The sequence below is a fragment of the Hyaena hyaena genome, unplaced genomic scaffold, assembly GCF_003009895.1.
Source record: "Hyaena hyaena isolate Hyena2069 unplaced genomic scaffold, ASM300989v1 scaffold_94, whole genome shotgun sequence".
NCBI classification, from domain to species: domain Eukaryota; kingdom Metazoa; phylum Chordata; class Mammalia; order Carnivora; family Hyaenidae; genus Hyaena; species Hyaena hyaena.
The window spans coordinates 1360623-1383542 of NW_024080726.1; the positions used below are offsets into that span (position 1 = coordinate 1360623).

Genomic DNA, 22920 nt, shown 5'->3' on the forward strand with positions numbered 1-22920 from the left:
GGTGGGAATGTTAAATGATGCCATCACTTTGGAAGACAGTTTAGCAGAGTCATACACCTACGGAGCTGAACACACACCTACCATAAGACTCAACCCTTTTTTTCCTAGGTATTTACCAAGAGAAACAAAAATAAATATCTACACAAAAAAGTGTACACAAATGTTCACGGCATCTTCATTTTAACATCAAAAACGGGAAACAATTTAAAAGCCCATCGACAGATGAGTTAATGCACAAACTGTGATAGATCTATATAACGGAATACTAATCGGCAATGAAAGTGAGTGAACTACTGATACAACACCACCAATGAATTTCAAAGTTACGCTGAGTGAAAGAAGTGAGGCAAGAAAACAGTATACACTATAAAATTTCATTTATATAAAATTCTGGAAAATGTAAATTAATCTGTAGTGACAAAAAGCAGATCAGAATTGCCGGAGTATCAGGGTGGAAGGAGTGGTATGGTTAGATTATAAAGCACCATGAGGCAACTTTCCAGGGTAACAGAAGTGGTAACTTAGATTATGATACTGGTTTTACAAGTGCATACATAGTGGTCCAATTTTATACTTTAAATAGGTGTCGTTTATTGTACTTCAACAATACCTCAATAAAGTTGTTTAAAAAAAAACCTTCAGGAAAGTTCGACAAACTATCCAAAATGGATGATCAAAGAAGCTACGGTTATGAGATTAACATCATTATTTTTGTAGATGTGACATCATGGAAATTTTCACACTGGATGTACTAAAAAGCATTAATACTGTAACTAGCTAAGCAGTGTCAAGTTATTTGATCACCTATATGAAGACTGTGTTCTCTAAAATAATTTTCAGCTAAAAACAGACGAGTCACCAAGTAAAAGTGACTCTAGTTTTTAGTGATACCAGTATCATAAAGTACTCAGTTAATAAGGCAAAGGATCCTTTTTCACCACCAGTATAATAAATCTAACTTCAGGGGTGCCTGGGTAGGTCAGTCAGTTAAGCATCTGACTTCAGCTTAAGGCATGATCTCTTGGTTCGTGGGTTTGAAACCCATATCAGGCTCTGTGCTAACGGCTCAGATCCTGGAGCCTGTTTTGGATTCTGTGTGTCCCTCTCTCTCTACTTCCCCCCACTAATGCTCGCTTTCTGTCTCTGTCTCTGTCTCTCTCTCCACCCCCCCAAAAAAAAAACATTAAAAAAATTTTTTTAAATCTGACTTAAGGTTTATTTATTATTTTTTTAATGTTTTATTCATTTCTGAGAGAGGTGGAGAAAGACAGCGTGAGCAGGGGAGGGTCAGAGAGAGGGAGATACAAAATCTGAAATAGGCTCCAGGCTCTGAGCTAGCTGTCAGCACAGAGCCCGACACGGAGCTAGAACCCATGAACCGTGAGATCGTGACCTGAGCTGAAGTCAGACGCTCAACCGACTGAGCCACCCAGGCACCCCTAACTTCAGGTTTAAAAATCCAGCCTCATGCTACTTAGGTATGTAGGCAGAGAAGAGTTTAACATAAATCTATTACTAACAATAATAACAATAAAATTCACGTTTATTGAGTGAATAAACCCGGCTCTGAGCCAGGCTCTATTATGTGCACTAAGCTGTACCAATATGTAATAATCTTAACAAACCTATGAGGTTGGGGAAACTAAGGTACAAAGAGGTTAAGTAACTTGCCCAAGGTAACCGTGCTGAAAAGCGATAGAGGCAGGATCTAAAGCAAGCAGCTTAACTCCAGAGTCTACTCTATTGAACTGTGTAGAAAATGAGACATTAACATGCAAGGTATTTGAAAAACCCCAGGACTTCCGTGCAATTATTTATTTTCCAAGGAAAAACACACTGTGTCTGCTTAACTGTTTGCTTAAATATTTAATCTCATACCACATGATCAGAGCTAAGAAAGAAAGAAAGAAAGAAAGAAAGAAAGAAAGAAAGAAAGAAAGAAAGAGACACACACACACACACACACACACACACACACACACACACCCAAACAAGCTAATAAAGAGGTTCTGGTCAAGGAAAAAGGGAAGGATTTTCTCTGCACAAAACTGCTGAACTCTCTTGCACAGAGGAGTTTATGAGACCCAAAGTCTTGAATTGTATTTTCTTAACCCTATTTTCTATCTTGCAATTTCACTCAAAACCCATGCTCAAAATTGGTTTAGAGTCGGAATAAGGATGACGAGTAGAAGATATAAAATATTCTCCATTGAGTAAAAGGGCAACTCTCTGCCCTCTATAAAATGCAAGGACTTCTGAAGATTCCCATTCTCAATAACTCAAGCCTAGACACTGAAGTTGTCCTACCTTCTCGGTGGAAAGGTTAGTCTCAGTATCATGTTTCTTCTGGGTGAAAACAATGGTAAACACAGCATGGGAACGGCTACTTGTTTCATTCATGTTGGTAGCTGCCACTGTCCTAAATAAACATAAAGGTGACATAGGACAGTGGAATTCTTAGGTGAAAGTTGAAATGGACAGCAGGATCCACATCATAAGCACAACAACCGCAAGATCTTTAAACTTATTCACAGATCGTGACATTGTCACTTACACAAACTGTTCTCAATACACCTTACTTGTGAACCTAGCAAGTCACCCCCAACTCCAAGACACCCCATCAGAATCATTTCTCCTACTTCAGTTGTCCCTTTAGAAACCACCAAGGCATTTAGTTTTTATGCTTCATTCCACAATTACTACCATAGGCACATGATACCCAACATTTTACCATGACTTGATCAAAATCAAAGTACTACAACTTAACCAAAGTTCTGACAAGTTCCACCACTGCACTGTTTTGGTGAGAAGAAAGATGCTGAATATCCCGAAGCCCTCTTTCTCGAGCACAGCCGAAGGGTCAGAGGGTCCACAATTACAGCAGTTTTCATAGCTGTAAGTGTGGTCTCAAACCCTTAACTGGGAGCAAAGGACCCGAAAATGTGCCAAAGCCTTCAGTCATTAGTCTATTTCCACCATACCTGGCTTTGTTCCCGGCGTCCATGAGGTCAGCAATGTCTGTGTAGGAAGTGACCGCCAGCTTGGACAGATCCTCCACATATGGGCCAAGAAGCGGGTGTTCACGCACACGCAAATGACCCTTGTTTTTTGGATTCAGCAGGTCTCGTACTCTTTCACAGTAAATTTCCATATAGCTCACCTAGGAACAATATTAAATTGAGCTAGAGGACACGGGAAAAGAAATTCTATACATTAAAAAAAGGTTTTACAGGGGCGCCTGGGTGTCTCAGTCAGTTGAGCATCTGACTCTTGGTTTTGTCTTAGGTCATGATCTCACGGTTTGTGGGTTCAAGTCCTGCATCAGGCTCTGTGCTGGCAGCCTGGAGCCTGCTTTGGATTCTCTTTCTCCCTCTCTGCCCCTCCCCTGCTCTCTTTCTCTCTCTCAAAATAAATAAACTTACATTTTTTTTAAATGTTGTATAACATTTATTAAAAGGTCTACAATTAGGGGCGCCTGGCTGGCTCAGTTAGTAGAGTACACGACTCTTGATCTTGGTGTCATGAGTTCAAGCCCCATGTTGGGAGTAGAGATTACTTAAAAATTAAAAAAAAGACGTACAATGAGAGATCAGCCATCTTTACAAAGGAAAATGCCGTAGGTCCAGTCCCTTTGATTCTACTAATGGTACACACAGACATCACTGACTTAGAACCAGCTTCCCACAGTCTCAGGAAAGAAAAGAAGGTAAACAGACTATCTTGGCAGTGAGTAGCTGCTACTTGTCTAAGGCAGAAAAAAGTGTCATTTTTAATAGCAACTTACCAGTTACTAATATACTTTTTAAAACGTATGCTGTTGTCAATAATTGAGGATTTCAGCGAGGTTAATCTAAATGCTTGGAATTAAAACTCTATTAGTGTTACAGCCAAGAATATTCCAGAGCAGGGAAGACGAAGAGAGACCAGCAACCCTACTACTGTAAGACTGACCACACGGTGACTAATTGTGGACAAGCAAGCCATCTACCACAAGGAGTGAGGACTGGTCGGTATGGAGCATGGCTGTGTGGCAGGACCCACCCAAGGCTCGCGAGGGAAGAGGAGGCGTCAGCTAACACACTGCTGGAACTCTGGTCCCACCAGCAGGACCATTCCTGTCATGGAGGTGGACGTACCAGACCAGCCTTTCTCCACCTGAGGCAACGAAACGTAGGAGTCGTCTAGTCAACTCCTCCCTCTCAAAGTCCATGCTCACTAAAGAACCAAAAGGTTCCAACAGAAGTGAGTTCACAGGAAGGTGACAGACCAGCCTTGCTAATGTGGGTGTCCTGGGCTAGCTACAAGTTTTCCCTCATGGGAAAGTAACAAACAAAAATGGTGGTTTCATAACAGAAGCCAAATGAGCTTCATTCAAGAGTCTGGCTTTAAAGGCTGCTTCTGCTCCTGATCTATATAGAAGATCACACTTCTAAGTAAATAACGTAGGCTCTGGACTGGGCGAGATTCACCACAGTAAGCCTCATTACGATCCTCCCTAGGAATGAGAAGCTTGTGTAGCACTGAGCTACTCAAGCAAACAGTAAAACTTCAACATTTTCAACCTTAAATACTCTATAGACATACTTTCAGAGCATCTGAAATAGAAGCTTATTTCCATTTCTCTTGCTTTTTTCTTTCTTTCTTAGATCTGACTATATATTTACACTATATTTTAAAATCAGTTTTTAAATATTGAGAACCCTCGAAGTAATTGATCCACTCTGAGAATAAAAAAACAAGAAAACAAATATTCCTTCTTAACAGCAGCTCATCCTAGAAAGTGAAATGGTACTTTAATCATTCTTGTGTACTTAAACTTCACCATACACTCCAGAATCCCAGGTAGATGTTGTATCTTCTTGGAAAACTTGTCTCTTTTCACACGGGTTATGAGACTAAGAAGACCCAAGTAACCTAGGTGAAGGCTGTCATGCTCCACTACTTACTCTCTAATATGCAAATCCATCTAAAGTCATAACTATTTCTTTTCCCTTGAGCCAACCATTACAGACCCCACCTGGCAAATTCAATTCAGTGAGCATCATTATCTTCCAGGCACTTTCTTAGGCACTTGGCATGTAACAGTGAATGAAACAGACAATCCCTGTCCCAGTGAGCTTATGACCCTAAATGAAAATAAACAACAGGAACGCCTGGGTGGCTCAGTCGGTTACGTGTCCAACTTCGGCTCAGGTCATGATCTCACGGTTCGTGGGTTCGAGCCTCGCATCGGGCTCTGTGCTGACAGCCAGTTCAGAGCCTGGAGCCTGTTTCGGATTCTGTGTCTCCCTCTCTCTCTGACCCTCCCCTGCTCAAGCTCCCTCGCTCTCTCACTCTCTCAGAAAAAAAAAAATTAAAAAAAAGAAAATAAACAATAGGCAGATAAATAGACAGAATTATAAGTAGGTTAGAACATGATGAGTATCATGGGGAAAAAACACAGGGAAGAGAGCAGGAGTGCTGGGATTGGAGGGCAAATGGCAGTGCTAACCAAGGTGGTCAAAATAAGCTTCACTGAGAGGATAAGATCTGAGAAAATGATTTGAAGGAGTTACAACACTTAGACAAAAAGATATCCAAAAGAGGAAAATTCCAGGGAAAAAAAAGAAAGAAAGAAAAAACCCTGAGGTAGGAAAGTTCCTGTGTATTCCAGAAACAGCAAAAAAANTGGCCAGAGCAGAGCAAATACAGGACAGAAAGGAGAAGAGGCAGAGGCCCCACAAACATGAGGAGCCACAGTAGCAACTAGGGATCTACACCACACTCCGAGGAAGCCTCTGAACTCCAACATGAAAGCAAATGGCATCTTCTTTTGTTATCTGTCTCTATGCTCAAAAAACCCTGTCACATTCTGTCATACCCTCTATCCTTTGAATTTATGTAAAATATGCGATTATTTTAGTAAGAATAAAAACCTACTGAATTTTCATTTGTCATACATTTAGTATTCAACATTAACAGTTATAGGATGAGACAAGCTATTTAGAGAATTCATTTTTACAAAAAAAAATTTATAGAGCAACACATTCCCCTTTGGCATATGATAGTCACAAAGCAGAACTCTTTAAAATTTATAAATTAATGCAACACTGTACAGGTAAAGAGAAAACCCCAAACCAGCTAAGTGGGTCAACCAGGAATTGGGTTAAGTCCTATAGAAAATCACAACACACATGTAAAAAAAGTAGTTTGCTTAAAAACAGCTTCATGTTGGGGCGCCTGGGTGGCTCAGTCGGGTAAGCGTCTGACTTCGGCTCAGGTCATGATCTCATGGTTCGTAGGTTCGAGCCCCGCATTGGGCTCTGTGCTGGCAGCTCAGAGCCTGGAGCCTGTTTCCGATTCTGTGACCCTCCCTCTCTCTGACCCTCCCCTGCTCATGCTGTCTCTCTCTCTCTCTCAGAAATAAATAAAACATTAAAAAAAAATGTTTTTTAAACCCAGCTTCATGTCTCAGAACAATAGGCCCATGTTAATGGAAGACTTTAATAATTTCAGTTTCTATGCAACTGAGTACCAAAAATGGGGGTAAGTGAAACAAGAGCTTCATAAAGCGCATATCAATGAGTGGAAATGTTCATCAAAGAACACTGTACAGAATGCAATTCTATAGACCTGTTCCTCAAAGAGCTGGAGTATTCACTGGATGGAGGGTAACCTTCTAAGCTTTTAACAATTACAAAGAAGGGAGGGGAGAAGACATCTGATTATAAGTATTTTAAAAACCAGTGCTGGTCAAAAATCATTATTGATAATATTAAAAGGGGAAAGAATTCACACAGATGATTATCAAGATAAACACAGCAATCCCCAAATATAAACAGGCATATACATACTTGACCAGATGTTCAGCTACATTAACAATCAAAGAAATGCTACTTTCAGTAAGCAAGAAATTGTGCCCGTATCAAATTGGCAGAGTAAAAAATGAAGACACTAAATGTTGGCAAGGACACAATGGGTGCTCACACCCTCCTGATGGGACTGGAAATTAGTACAGCATTTCCTTCTAAAAACCCACTTGGCAATTCTAATGTATTGTCTGACAAGTGGATACATAAAGGAAATAGCTAAAAATAAAGCTTATGAACAAGCTTACGACTAGCGAACAAGGATTTAATTGCAGCATTATTCATTATGATCAAAACTTAGAAATAGCCTAGGAGTACAAAACACTGGGGGAATGGGTAAGTGATCTAGCACAGCCAAAACGTGGGACCTCTGCAAAGTAACCATGGAGGGAATGGAGTCCAGAGGCCTCTGGCTTTAACCCATAGTTGTACTCACCTCTACAGAGTAAGACATTTCTTCATTACAGTTGTCGTTGATTTTCTCAAATAGTTCTTCACACAACTACAGAACCAGGAGAGGCAGAAATAGCATAAATGAGGGAAGAACAAAGTTATTCATGAATGCTAAATGAATTAGCGAGATCCTTTTTCTCTTTCTCAAAATATTAATAGCAACAATATCAAAGGTGAATCATATATATGAATGAAATAAAAGGAGAGTTCGGAATATATTCTCATCTCTATTCTCCCTCAATGACAGCATCTCAAAAATGCTTGCTTAGAAAGCAAGCCACATTCAGAGAAGAGAAGGAGCTCTCCAGTGTTGGGTCCCTGGCTCATTTAGTTTATGTGAATTCAATTCTTCACACTATCCTAGAGTAACTGTGACTCTACTATTAGTATTATTACACAGCAGTCAAACTACTATTAACCTACATTTTGCACACATTTATCATGCTATATAGATTTTATACATTGTCAGTTACCATATACACTATAAACTCATACATATATATGTATAAAAAGAGAATGCATGCTGTTTAGAGGGAGTAAATGAAGGTATTTAAAAATAGTTTGACTGTCTAGGGGTGCCTGGCTGGCTCAGTCGGGGGAGTGTGTGACTCTTAACCTCACAGTTGTAAATTTGAGCCCCACGCTGAGTGTAGAGTACTTAAAAATAAAATCTTAAGGAAAAAAGAATAGTTTTAGCTGTATAAAAATTTCCCCTTTACCTCTGTCTTAAGATTCCAAACCCTTTATGAGAAGCTACTCCACTACATGGTGACATTTCTAATAGAAAACATTAATTTTCCTAGATCAGGAATATCATAAAATTTCACTCTCCCCGTTCTTTGAATTTACTCAAAATATATGATATTTTAATAGGACTACATAATAAAATTCTATTGAATTTTCATTTGCTATACATTTTTTAAATGATTATTATTTTTGAGAGAGAGCACACACATGAAGGAGTGAGGGTGGGATAGTGGGGGAGCGAGGGAAAGATAGAGAGAATCTTAAGTAGGCTCCACACTCAGCAAAGAGCCCCCCCCCCACACACACACAGAGCTCAATCTCACAACCCTGAGATCATGACCTGAGATGAAATCGAGAGTCAGAGGCTCAACCAGCTGAGCCACCCAGGCACCCCATTTGCTATACATTTAAATGTTAAGGCAATCAATAAACATGTGGAAAATGAACTATATGTTTGTGATTCTCTAGAAGTCTAAATATAACTTAAAATTTATTGTTGGGGGGAGGCGCCTGTGTGACTTAGTTGGGTAAGTGTCTGACTACGGCTCAGATCATGATCTCATGGTGTGTGAGTTCAAGCCCCACATTGGGCTCTGCACAGTCAGCCTGGATGGAGACTGCTTCGGATCCTCTGTCTCCCTGTCTCTCCGCCCCTCTCCTGCACACGCACATGCTCTCTGTCTCTCTCCAAAATAAACATTTAAAAATTTTTTTAAATAGTTACATCTATTACAGGGATACCTGGGTGGCCCAGTCAGTTAAGCATGTGACTATGTGACTCTTGATTTCAGCTCAGGTCACGATCTTATGGTTTTAAGACTGAGCCCCACATCCAGCTCTGCACTAAGTGTGGAGCCTGCTTGGGATTCTCTGCCCCTCCCCCACAAATGTGCACACGTGTGCAACTGTGCTCTTTCTCTGTCAAAAATGAATATTAAAAAAATAATAAAAAATAATAAAATTTACTACTCATGGCAGTTTCTCAATGATAATCCTGTTTTAAAAAATTAATGATTTTGCATTAAAATAAAACATTCCAAAATTCTGCCAGAAAAAGGATATATATGTAATTACACAAAAATTCCAACAGCAAACAAATTAAGGTTAAAGGAGAGGGAAGGAGATACTAAACGTGATGAGGGAATAAACAGGACTGTTTGGTGTAACTTGCTATAATCTACAAAAAGATATCTTACTGCTAAAGAAGTACCACACCATAGAAAAAGCAAGCCTCCAGAATCTCCTTGCCTGCATTTGGATTTGGGCTCTGCCACTTCCCTGGGCAAGTGACATGACCTTGCTGTGCCTCAGTTTTCTCGTCTTTAAAATGAGGAAAATAGGGAACCTGAGTGGCTCAGTTGGTTGAGCACCGACATCAGCTCAGGTCATGATCTCATAGTTCATGGGTTCGAGCCCCAAGTCGGGCTCTGTGCTGACTGTCAGCTCAGAACCTGGAGCCTGCTTCAGATTCTGTGTCTCCCTCTCTCTCTGCTCTTCCCTTGCTCATACTCTATGTCTCAAAAATAAATAAACATTAAAAAACTGACATCCTTTACACTAAAAAATAAAATTCTCAGACTATTCAAGCTTAAAGCGATAGTATTAAATTAATAAGATAAGGAAAATATCTCTGAGAAGGGAATCAAAAAACAAAAATAATCTCATGCTCATGAGGTGATCTATATATGGAACTTGGGGGGAAAAAACCAGACCAGCCAGCAACGACACTAACTAGGTGTCCCCCGGATTGAGAACAGAGCCTGGTACAAACTACCACATTTTTTTAAGAAGCTGGTAACACTGGTCAGAAGATACAATAATCAGACATAGGGATACAGTAAAACCTTTACAGAACAGCAACTTCCCCACCTTTAAAGACAGGCATATATACACATCAGTCTTTTTCCACCAAACTGTTAGCTCCTTTGAGAGAAAGGGACCAGTGATTTATTTTTGTGTCTCTCATACGATAGTCCCTGAATAACTGTTTGCTAAATAAAAATAACTGTTACAGCAACTGAAGACTAAGAGCAATAATAATAATAAACAGAGGTGTTTTGTCGTTTTTTTACCTGTGGAATGATGCCAGCCTGGCTTTCTTCTTGTTTACCCATCATTGTATAAGATTTCCCAGCACCAGTCTGCCCATAGGCAAAAATACAGACATTATAGCCCTCAAAGGCATGTAACAGCATTTCCTTTCCAATGTCATTGTACACACGGTTTTGAGATGCAAAACAGGGATCTTCAGGCTGTAAAGATTCAAAGGAGAAATCAATGGCATTTTATTTGTATACCTTCCTATGCTTATTTGATTACTTCAATAATAAAAGTGTCTGGAATCTCAACAGTCACCTAAAAATATTATACAATTTTTGAGGCCCTCCTACACAGTTTATTTTTCTCTTATTAAACACACACACAATTAGAGTCAGCCATAGATAAAAATAACTACATGAAATTATCTCACTTGATTACATTTCATTTTCCATGACCTTAAAAGTATCACTCTTCCATTCATATAAGCTGCAAGAAAGTTTTCTTAAATGGAAAATGGGACTAAAAGATCAAAGGCCAAGTCCACATATAGAAATACTTCGCACTCATTCCAGGTGGTGTGGCTATTTCTCAATAAACCCAGCTCCCAGTGACAAGTGTTTCCAACCCCCCTTTGCATAGGCGCCTCCCTTGGCTTTGTCAAAAGTTTGAAACCTTTCCTACTCCAGCACAAAACAGAAGGGGGAAAAAAAGGGAGAAACATGGAATGAAGGGATGCAGAAGCAAACTCTGGTTGAGGAACAATCCCTAGGAGCCTACAAGACGGGGAGTCCTTGCAAAGGGCCCCCCTCCCCCTGTTTTCCTGGGTGTTGATCATCTTTGTTTTCCTTGTGGACCTGCAAGCGCTCTCACAACTGCTCCCAGCCTGCACGGCTCTATTCCGCGGCCCCGTGAGCATACGCACCGAGGTGTGCGACCAGTAGGAGTAGTCGAAACTGAAGGACTTTGGAGCTTCCTTTGGGTTCTTTGGGTTAATAATACCTAGAGAATGAAAATGATTTGATTGGGTAAGTCACTCCGTTACAAGTTCCTTAGTTCAACATGATGTTATGTTGTAAATTCAAAACACCCAAATCAGGAAATTGATACTACTGAATCTGGACAAGGAAACATAAAAAAAAATTTCAAATCACATTTTTAATAGATAGGATCTGTACACAGAACTTAAAAAGAATCAGACCAACAACATTCACTGGGTGATACTAGGATTTAAAACACAGCCTAGTATACAGTAGGTACTCAGGAAGTACTGTGTAGCTGACCCATAGGTAAATTAGCAGCCCAAATTCAGAAACGGGACACATTACTATTTCAAGGTACTTCATAAAGCTTAAAATATTTCAATATGACAGAAATAAAAAAATTATTGAATCAATCCAACTACTACCTGAAATAAACTCTTTTTAAAGATCTTATTATCTACTTTAGAAAAGCATTTGATAATGAAAGACAGTTTTCTTGCTGAAATCCACAGTTGATACTTATTATCAAATATGCATGTACATGCATATTCTGTATGTATACAGTAGAACCACACACCACAAATCTTCTATAGGATGTTATAGAAAGCAAAATTTACTTTTTGACTGCAAAGCACGAAGCCTTACTGCCCACAATGAAAGTATTTCTCATGTGATTAATCTAATCACACTCTACTTTAGGGACTGACTGAATGCTGAAGCTTAGCCTCTCTTCCTTTCTCTTATATACAAAGCTTTGAACGCCTCATATTTCACATGGAACAGAATCTTTATAACATGTGGTCACAAAATCTCCTCAAAGACCAGACAACTCAACCAACCCACTTCTCTAAAGCATGGCCACATCCCAGACTATCAGTGAGATCAGGATTAAAAATAAATCTGTCCAGGGCAGCTGCTGCTCAGGACATAAATAGCAACAGTTGCTACGGTGCTTAGTTCTCGCTCTTGCTGGATTCCACTGGGCATAGCCACACACTTATGTTCAAACCTCAAATGCTGACAGAGTATTAATAAGGCTCACACTGCACATAATCATGTGACAAGGAGACACAGTTCTAGAAAGAACATCTCCCCCCACACAAATGGCAACCTAAGCAAAGAAGTGTGCTTCTAACCAAAAGCCACTAGGGACAAGATTTAAATAAGAGCCAACACCCATGGAGCACTTACTCTAAGCTCTAAGAACTTTCTGTGTACTAACCTATTTAATCCTCCCCACCACTAAAGTAGAAGTTTCATTACCGCCTCTGTATAGATAGAAACTATCACATAGAAACTATCACATAGATACAGAAACTATCACAAAGAGGTTAAATAATTTCCGAGGCTATATATAGAGTTAGCTATAGGCTAGAGCTAGCTAGGGGCAATCCAGGATGTCTGGAGTTTAGCTCCAGAGCCCACACTCTTAGCCAAGACACCTATCACCTAAAGGCTTATTCCCTACATGTAGCAACTTGTCAAGGTAAATACAGTATGACATTTTTATGCATATGCATATTTTATGTGTGCACGTATGCATATGTATATGATCACTCCCCCAAATTACCTCATACACATTGCTTAAAACTCTCGATACTCATTTAAAATTAGGAACTATAAGGACTATAGTTCCTAAAAGATGAAAGACTACAAACAAACTCTACCAAGAAAATGGAAATCAGTGTCTGGTTTCAGGGGCTCACCCAGAAGGCATGGATAATTTCTATGTTAGCTGGGTAGTCGTTAAAGGATAGTTTATTTTATTCTTTATATTTATATATGCATCGTACCATCTTGATTATATGAAATGTTCCTTATAAAAAATTTTGGAACTCCCCAACTCTACAAATGAAAAGAAAAAAACTGTTATAAAGATAAAATATTGGAGATGCATGTGTGGCTCAGTCTGTTAAGCATCCAACTTCAGCTCAGGTCATGATCTCACAGTTCATGAGACGGAGCCCAAGTCAGACTCTGTGCTGACAGCAGGGAGCCTACTTGGGATTCTCTCTCCCCCCGCGCCCCCACCCCTTGCCCACTCACGCTCTCTGATGCTCTCTCTTAAAATAAATTTTAAAAAACATTTTAAGTTTTTTAAAAAAAGAAACTATCAGTGACATCACTTGACCTCATCAGAAGCCCATGAACTCCACTATTACTTTCACAGACAATTAATATGTTCTCAGTGTGCCAAAGGTTTTTTTCTTTCCGAATTAGTAACAGTTGAGATCTAATTTACTTCCTTTAACCCAACTAAGAAACAGGATGTTTCAACATTAATAAAAGGGGGGAGGGGAACACAGTACATGTAATGGAAAGGGAATGGGATTTGGATCAAAGGACAATTTAGAATATGTGTTAATATTCTAAATATATGTCAGACCCTTAATATTTAGAATTTTTGTCACCTTGGGTATTGCTGCACTTTTGAGTCCTCCCTAAAACTGAGATCATGCCTCGTTTACTGGATTAAATGAGAAAAGCAATACACAAATGCTAATTTACAAAAATAGGTATTTTATCTTGTTTTTCACTGAGTGTTTTGGTGGATAGCTTCCATGGTCCTTAAACCAAAGTGAGGAAAGTTCATTCATTAATTGGTAAAACAAGTTAAAGCAGAACATAAGAATTCTGTTTCTCGGCAACAATCGAAACCACACTGGGGTCCTTTACCTGTGCCATCAAATCTCAGGTGTTCCTATCATATCACAAATCCCGTCAGGACTGTGTCTTGAGGATCCTCTACATCAGACAGACATTCAGTCGCATGTCCTCCTTTTGTTATGAATAATTTTAATTTCATTAAATCCTATACCATTTTTAGAAGCATACAAAGAAAAAGAGAAACCCAGTGTATGCCTGTGCAGATTACACATAAAGTATCAGTTCATTTTCTCAACTTTCACAGAAAAAAACAGACAGAATTGTATTACCAAAAGATCAGGCACTACTTAACACAAGGGTAAGAATGGAATAATAATAATTAATACCATCAATAGTAACTAATAGTATCTTCATCATGTAATGTAAATGTAAAAGCTGTTACACATGTGGCATACTTCCCAGGGTCACATGTCAACAGTGTGCAGGCTTTGTTTAGGATAAATCACTTTTTTTTCTGCAAGAAATGGACCCTAGGAATATTTTGAGGGTGAAGTCAGGACATAACTCTATTTTACATGCTGTATACTTCATACTGCTTTATTTTCTATAAAATCACCTTTCACGCCACTTTTCAAGGCCCCTTTTAAGCAACTTCCACACCTCGGGCCTCCCCTCCTACTGAGACTTCTTTGGACACACAGTATACTCTAGACCTGGACCCACCCCCACAAATAACTTTTCACAGATGACCTTAAGAATCATCTCCAGGTGCCTGGGGGTCTCAGTCAGTTGAGCGTCAAACTTCAGCTCAGATCATGATCCCACTACTTGTGGGTTCGAGCCCCAGGTCGGGCTTTGTGCTGACAGCTTGGAGCCTGGAGCCTGCTTCAGATTCTGTGTCTCCCTCTCTCTCTGCTCCTCCTCCACTCACGCTCTCTTTGTCTCTCTCTCAAAAATAAATAAACATTTTTTTAAAAAAGGAATCATCTCCAACTATCTTCTCTTACACCTACACCTGATCTATCCTGTCAGCTCTACTTCCAAAATGAATCCAGAATCTCATGGCTTCTCACCAGCACCACCATTACCACCCTGGTCCAAACTACTGCCTCCCTCACCTGAAGAGAGCGGTAATTCCTAAACCGGCTCTCAGGTCTCCCATCTCCCCCCCAGCCCCTGGAGAGTCTTATCCCCACACTGCAAACAGTGGTCCTTTTCTCGGACTAACCCAGATCACATCCACAGCATGTCTCTGGTGAGCATTCCGACGGCTTCCCGGCATACACCAAGCAGAACTCTACTCCCTCTCTGAGCTCCTGTCCAGCTACTGGAGTGATTCAGCCCCTACTCTAGCCTCACTGCCCCTCTTCCCCCCGCCCCCCCTCCGCTCCCCCACTGCCCTTCTTACTGAAGACATAGTCTCATTTCAGGGCCTGTGCACTTTGGCTCTACCCGAGTGCCACTCTCCCAGGTACGTGAACAGCCCACCCCCTAATCTCACGCAGGTCTCTGCTCACACGGCACCACATCAGATGGCCGTTTTCCGACCATCCGACCTCAGCAGCAGCCTGCACTCTCTATCTGCCTTCCCGCTTCATTTGTCTCCACTCTACTCCTGCTACCTGACTTATTATGAGTCACTGGAATGCAGGTTCCAATGACACCAGAACTTCTGTTTCATCCACCGCTATGTTCCAGCTCTGAGGAGAGCACCTGCCACACAGCAGACACTCCACACACAGCCAAAGAACCGATGACTGTGTTAGTTTTATCTTTCCTTACAGACTGTCACTTCTTTGTAGCTGAAACGATGACTCCTCTTTCTGTATCACTCACTGTGCTGACTTCCCAAGTAGGTGATGCTTATATGTGGACTGGTACATAGCTCTCTCTACACAACTTGCCTCCTGAGTCTTTTCTTCCTGAGCAGCCAACTAACTCAGCTTCAGGCAAGCATATTAATCTCTGGGAGAGGAGGAATCTAAATTCCAATCTCGGGAGTAGAAATACAACTTTTAGGAAACAGTAGTAATAGGTAAATGGGAAACATAAGGAAAGATGACCACGTTTTAAACAGGAAGATATGCTAATGGAAGTCACCAGGAAGGTCAAGGATAAAGGAAAAAATAATGGGAGGCAGGGAGAATGGGGTAGGTATTGGAAATCCCCCCCCTTCTCCAGGTCTTTAGAACTGTGTTTTACAGTATGCATTTCACAGGAAACATGGACTCTCATATCACAGGGGTACCTTACCATTCAAATTTATTGCTGTAAAATTTTCTCCAGTATCCTAGATATAAAAGGCTTGCCCAGCATAAGGATTCTTCTGTGGGTGTGAAACAGATTCTTGACCTCACACACAAGACACACACCCAAGAGGCAATGCCATATGATAAGCACCAACAGACATAAATAAATGCTAATATTCTCAGTATTCATCTTCCCAAGCACTTCCTCTGAAACATACATTCCATCCGAAGGATGAGGTACACTGGTTGAGTCACTGTTGAATAGATCACAACTACACCTAGGTGCATCAAAGATCTTCAACAAAACACTGTTGGATGGCATCCATCTGAACAAGTTCATTTTCCTGATCTTTCTGCCTGTCTTCTAACAGTCCCTGCCCCTTTGCCTTCTATACTTTTACTCATTGTGCTCAGCTTTCCAAATCTCCCAGGGTGGTTGGAAATGATGCTAGCTTCCATGCTAACATTAATCTTTCCCAAAAGAAGCATTACTGCAAAAGATCCCAAGATCCTATTTTAAGAAAGGAGAAGTTAAACAGCACTTTCATTCATGCGGCCTATTTTGAGCACATTTATTAAGCACAAACTATATGCCAGGCATGTGCTGGGGATAAAATGGCAAACAAACAAGTGACTTCTGCCCTTCTAAGGCTAACAGCCAATGGAGAAGACAGACATATAACCACATAAAATAAATAAATGCTCTCAAATTATGAGAAGAGCCATGGTAGATAAGCGTGGGATCCTATAAGAACACGTAAACAGGAACGTATGAAAGGGAACTTATAATAAAGATGGTTTTTGAGTTGGTAAACTCTGATTTGATAAAACAGAGAGGGCCGGGCTGAGGGATAAAGGAGATCGCCAAGAAAGTGGAGAGAGAATAACAACAGCCAACACTTATTAAATGCTTACTATGTTCCAAGCACTGTGCTAAATAAAGCATCACATGTATTCGCTCCTTTAATCCTTATAATAACCTTATGAAGTAGGTACTATTATCATCTCCGTTTTATATTTGGAGCCCCAGAGAAGAAGGTGCTTGTCCCAGGTCAGGGCCTAGAGTTTGGAACATCTGGCCCCAAAGCTCCAAACCACTGGGCAATATGCATCCTAAGCCAGAGAACTGCCTCAGGAAGCCCCGGGGCAAAGAGAAACATGTGGCATCCAGATTCCGGTTTGGCTGGTATGGCTCCAGTGCAGTGAACAACAAAGGGTTAGAAAAGCATTAAAATCTCAGAATCAGATCACAGATGGACTTCAAGGAGCTGGTGAACCCCTGAGCAATGAGAAGCCACTGGACTGACTTGCCAACAGTATGAAGAGTGGACTATAGGCACGAGTGGAAGTGCGGAGACCAATTACACAAAACACAACCACCACTGTGGAATGTTTGGGAAATTTTGCCATTTACATAAGGACTCCCATGAGAACTGCATTTGGCATCAGAAATCCATGAGTTCCACGATGTAGCACTTGTGGGGGGGAGAGACAGAAGGGTCCATTCCTAGATCAAAAACATTATGTCTCTTGATCCAAAACAGAATTTTGTCTTACAATATGACCCAATGTTCAGGGCGTGTGGGTGGCTCAGCTGGTTAAGCGTCTGCCTCTTGATTTGGGCCCAGGTCATTATCTCACAGTTCATGAGACTGAGCCCCACGTGAGGCTGTGCTGACAGCGAGCAGCCTACTTGGGATTCTCTCTCTCTCTCTTTCTGTCCCTCCCCCCACTCATGCTCTCGTTCTCTCAAAATGAATAAACTTAAAAAATATATATGACTCAATAGTCAATGATCAAAACACAAGTTGACCTATAAAATATTTTTAGAAGACATTTTCAAGGATTTTAGCAATGAAGAAAATGGAATACTATAGAGGCTTTAACATACCTCCCCTAGGTATCCATTATTATCCTGGGGTCCATCTATAACTTGGGCATATTAACAAATTATTTATGCCTCAATGTTCGTACCTGTAAAATGGGTACAGCAATATTTCCTATTTTATAGAATTGTTGTGAGGATTAATGACTAGTCCACGTCAAGAATTCTAACACAAAACAAATGTTCAAAATATTCTTTCATTTAACAAGTACTCGGGTGCCTACCATGCCCCAGACCTGAAGCATCTAGTGAAAACCAGTCTCTTATCTTCAAGGAGCTTACATTCTAATCCAGAAGTCAGATAATTAGCTAAAAGACACAGTATAACCTGGGTAAAACAAAGGAGAGTTAGGAGATAGAAGGTGACAGTGGAGGTGGCAGGAGTGGCTCTTTCAGTAAAAGTGAGCAGACTGCCATCTCGGAGAAGGTAATAGCTGAGCAGGGGCCAGAGTGACATTTAAAGAAAGCAAGACCACCAGACTAGCCAGAAAAAAAGTAAATTATAATGAGATATCAAATCAGATAGCTAGCCAGATGCCAAATTCCGTGGCCCTGTGGCCAAGGTGAGGGTTTTTAGTTGTATTCTAAAAGTGACAGGAAGCCAAGGAAGGATTTGAAGCACAGAGGTGACATGATCTGATTTACATTTCCAAAACAGGGCTCTGGCTAACTGCATGGGAACAAAAACAGAAGCTACAGCAGCACCTGCTCTGACTGGAGTAGAAATGGTAAAAAGTAACTGGATTCAGGACACAGTGTTAAGGCACAAGAGACAGGCCTTATTGTCGGACCGCAGGCGGCCTATAAGAAAGAGAGAGAAGGCCAGAGTGACTCCGACATTTGGTCTGACTAAAAAGAATGGGTGAGAAGGAAGAAGAGCCACTTTAGGTGCACAGGGAGGAGACAACACCAGTTCTACTGGGGACATGTTAAATTTAAGATACTTCTTAGGGCTTTCAAGTAGGATCATATTAGCAGCTGAGTGGACAAGTCTAGAGATCTACAAAGAGGTCAGACCAGACTGCAGAAATGAACTTGGGACTCATCATCAGGTCATAACACTTAAAACCTTGACCCTGAATGAAATCACTTAGGGAGTCCGTCTTCTCTGAAGACAGAGGAGAATCAAAGAAAAAAGACAGAATCCTGGTGCACTTTGAACCCAGGAGGTGAGGAATAATGCAGAATGGCCTGTGAGGGAGGAAGGCAATGGGGAGAACCTGGGGACCCAAGAGCGAAGAGACAAGACAGAAATGTTTCAAGGAGGAAGTCAAAGCCATGCTACTTATTATTATTACAATGCTTATTACCACAACCATTTCTGGTCCCACAGGAGGAACGAGTCTTTGTTCCGGGGATCTCCTGACTTCCCAAATAACTCGTTCTGCTCGCCCTCAACTCTGTGCCTTGGCCCCTATTCACCATCCAGATCTCAGCTGGTTTCAAGGCTGTTTTCTTAAGTCCCCTCCACAGATCAGAAAGGCAGCTTCAGTCCTGAAGTCTGACCGGATCCTTCCCCCAGCACACAGGCAAGACGACCTTGCGTTTCTCTCTCGCTACGCCTTACACCCCTTTCTCCTTTGTCTTCACACTTTTCATTCCTCACGCTGTAGCTGACACTCTACTTTCGGAGAGCCAGATAAGAGTGAGAAACGGGTAGCACCTGGGTGGCTCAGTCGGGTAAGCATCCGACTGGCTCAGGTCATGATCTCACTGCTCGTGGGTTCGAGCCCCGTGTCGGGCTCTGTGCTGATTCAGAACCTAGAGCCTGTTTCGGATTCTGCGTATCCCTCTCTCTCTGACCCTCCCCTGCTCACGCTCTCTCTCTCTCTCTCTCTCTCTCAGAAATAAATAAAAAACATTTAAAAAAAAAAGAGTGAGAAACAGGACAGCCTCATTCATGTGAAGACTTACCTGATGACCCCTATCCAAGAAAAACGGAAACGCCTTTAAAATGATTACCACAAAATGTCCTATAGGTCTTAGTTTGTCGATGAACCATAAGACCGTTTTGTCCTTCCTAGAGACCCTTCCAGTCAAAATTGGCCTTATAAAGTCTATGAAGTCCTCCAACTTTATCCCTTTCTTCCTTTGCTTTCTTCCCAACTTTGTTACTACAGCATTAAGATGCAGAAATAATGTTTTAATTACTAACCCCTAGAAAACAAGGCAGTCAAAACAAGATTTGTACTTAAAAGCCTTTATATCCTCCAGAATAAATTTGTTTATCTAATATCTCAAAGTCTCTATGTAGCAATTATACTGTTGTGGGCAAACTATTAAAGATCTTGCCTGCAACTACAATTAACTTATCATTGTGGCAACACTGTAACTTTATATTAACTTTTCTAACAGCAGTGCTTTGTGCTTGTTAAAAATCCCAGTGACATTTTCAGTACAAACTTCCTCTTCCAAGATATACCCAAAACATAAGGAACACTGCACAAAATATAGCCATTTTGCACACCATTTATATTCCAAAACCAGAAAACCACAACCCATAAGCAGCTCCCTCCCCTACTCAAAATAACATTATTTCCAGAAATATATTAACATGGCATAAAAACATATTGCCATAAAGTAGAATTAAGCAGAACTATAATCACAAAGTTCCTTAATCATTAAAATAACAAACTCAGATTCCAAATCCTATAAACAACATAAATGTACTTACTATGTGTGTTCACTATATATTCAATTCCAGAGTAGTAAAAATAAATATAAAATGGAAAACAAAACAAAACTACTCTACCAACTCTGTAATGTCACAGTGTCATCCTCAACTGGGTATAAAATAAATATGCTAGCTATAATAAACATTTTCTTAATATTTTTGAAAGTAATTTCTCTATACCCAAAGTGGGGCTCGAGCTCACCCGAGATCAAGACTTGGGTCCTCCAAAGACTGAACCAGCCAGGCACCCAAGTTGTAATAGACAGTAAACAAACCCCCGATTGACATCTACTCTGCCCTTCCTAAGCAAATGTTGAAAGACTGGGAAAGGAGACATTCTGGAAGGCCTAGTTCTCGCTGAGTCCAAATGGCACACTGATGGTAGAACTAATAATAATGCCCTTGTTATTCATAATTACTTTGCAGCAAGAAGGGACATCAAAATACACTTTAATGTAACAGTTAAGTTCAAATTACACATACACAGTAGTTCTACACAGAATAAAACTTACTATTTTGGGAGGCAATATGTGCTGCAGAGAGGTTAAGAATGAGGTTCTGAAGTCAAACAACTCAAGTTCATTTTCTAGTTCTCCCAAGTTCTGGGTGTGTGACCTCAGACAAATCATCTGTGAAATGGGGAAAACAGGAGTATCTGCCCTAGATTACTGTGAGGACAGGAGTTAAAATCTGTAAATGCCTGATAGTGGCTGGCACAGCTTAAGTGTTTATTACTGCTTTTGTTGTTGTTAATTACTAATCATGGTTTGGTTCCCACTCCCCCCCCCCCCAAAAAAAAGACATTTAAAAAGCTGCTTTTGTTTTTCCCTTCACCCATTTTTGCCTCCTCAAGTTTATTCACAGTCATAAAATGAACTCTTGGTATCAGACCAGAAGAATGTCACAAAGAAACAGCAAACGTAGTTCAACCACTCACACAGCTTCTGCTAATTCTGGCCATACGGCTTTCTGTTCTGCCAAAACAAAAAGGCTTCCCGGACATTCCCTACCTTTCCAGGCCCTACCCTTCAATTATTCAGATGTCTTGCAACACTTTCATAAGAGTCGTCACAGTACTGTGATTATTTATCTCTAAGGCTCTGAGAGCCTGGTGGCCTCCCAGCCTATGCTTGCTGAATAACAAAAACCTAATTTCCTATAGATGCTCTCAAAAACCTGATTTCATATTTCTTATTCCCACCACCTGCTGTCCAGAGCATTCATCTCTAAGCAATACAACTAAGAACTGGTTTTAGCCTACTGGAAATGATTTTGATAAAATAAGCAATTGTTAATATACTACCAAAAATTAAATCTAAAGGTCTACCTTGCCTACCATACAAGCAGATGGGCATAGCGGGTCTTCTCCCAGTCTCACTAACAGCTCCCCAGATTTTGCTCGCTCCCATCACAGCACTTCACACTTCACTGGGCAGCTACCAAAAGCAATCAGCACTGTGTTATCAGCATGGACTTTTAAAATGAACTGCAAGGAGTGCCTGGGTGGCTCAGTCGGTTAGGTGTCCGACTTTGGCTCAGGTCATGATCTCACGGTTCGTGGGTTTGAGCCCCGCATCGGGCTCTGTGCTGACAGCTACCTCAGAGCCTGGAGCCTGCTTCAGATTCTGTATCTCCCTCTCTCTCTGACGCTCCCCTGCTCACGCTGTCTCTCTCTCTCTCAGAAATAAATAAAACATTAAAAATTTTATAAATTTTTATTCCCATTGGAAATAACAATCTAGGTACCAAAACTAATCATAAAAAAAAAATTAACAAATACCATCCTATGCAGTATACCGGATTCCATTTGATCCTCACAAGAACCCCGGCATATTAGAGCGGGTAGGCACTAGCAATATTTCCACTGAATAAATGAAAAACTTAAGGCTTAAGTGTCTGAGCACAGAGAAGGAGCTAAATAATGTACAATTTATAAATACAATCGAACACCATGTGGCCACTAAAATCACGTTCATACAGAATATGTGGGGAAATGTACCCAATATGCCATTAAATAAAATACCAGAGGCTTGACAAAGGGAGAAGGGAGGTCGATGAACAGACTTTAGCTTTAATTCTGAATGAAATGGGAACCACCTTAGAGTTTTAAGGGAAAAACAATCCGACTTCTATTCTAAAAGGATTGCTCTAGCTGCTCTATCAAGAAAAGAGTGCTAGAAAACAAAGGTTAAAGCCTGAAGCCTTGCTAAGAGGTTACTGTGGGCAGCGGCTATAGAGGGAAGAGCGGTCCGATTCTGGGTATCTTCTGAGACAGAGCCTACAAGCCTTTCTGACGGAGAGAAGACAGGAGAGAAATCAAGGATGATCACGTGATCTCTGCCCCGAGCAGCCACACAGACCAAATCCCCACTGAGTGGCCGAAGGAGAGCGCAGGGGAGCGGGACTGAGGAAGGCACACTAGGGATTCGGTTTTGGA

At 40.8% G+C, this 22920-nt stretch overlaps 1 protein-coding gene across 7 annotated transcripts in view; it reads right to left on the bottom strand.

Moving 5' to 3' along the window:
* The window catches only part of KIF1B (kinesin family member 1B), a 136918-nt gene that overhangs the window by 89950 nt on the left and 24048 nt on the right, over positions 1-22920 (bottom strand). For all 7 annotated transcript variants that reach the window (XM_039235000.1, XM_039234998.1, XM_039234997.1 and 4 more), the window contains exons 3-7: positions 11011-11087; positions 10121-10300; positions 7285-7350; positions 2982-3160; positions 2308-2419 (exon numbers count right to left, since the gene is read on the bottom strand). In XM_039235000.1, the coding sequence (XP_039090931.1) occupies positions 2308-2419; positions 2982-3160; positions 7285-7350; positions 10121-10300; positions 11011-11087 (614 nt within the window). The remainder of the gene's footprint in view (positions 1-2307; positions 2420-2981; positions 3161-7284; positions 7351-10120; positions 10301-11010; positions 11088-22920) is intronic.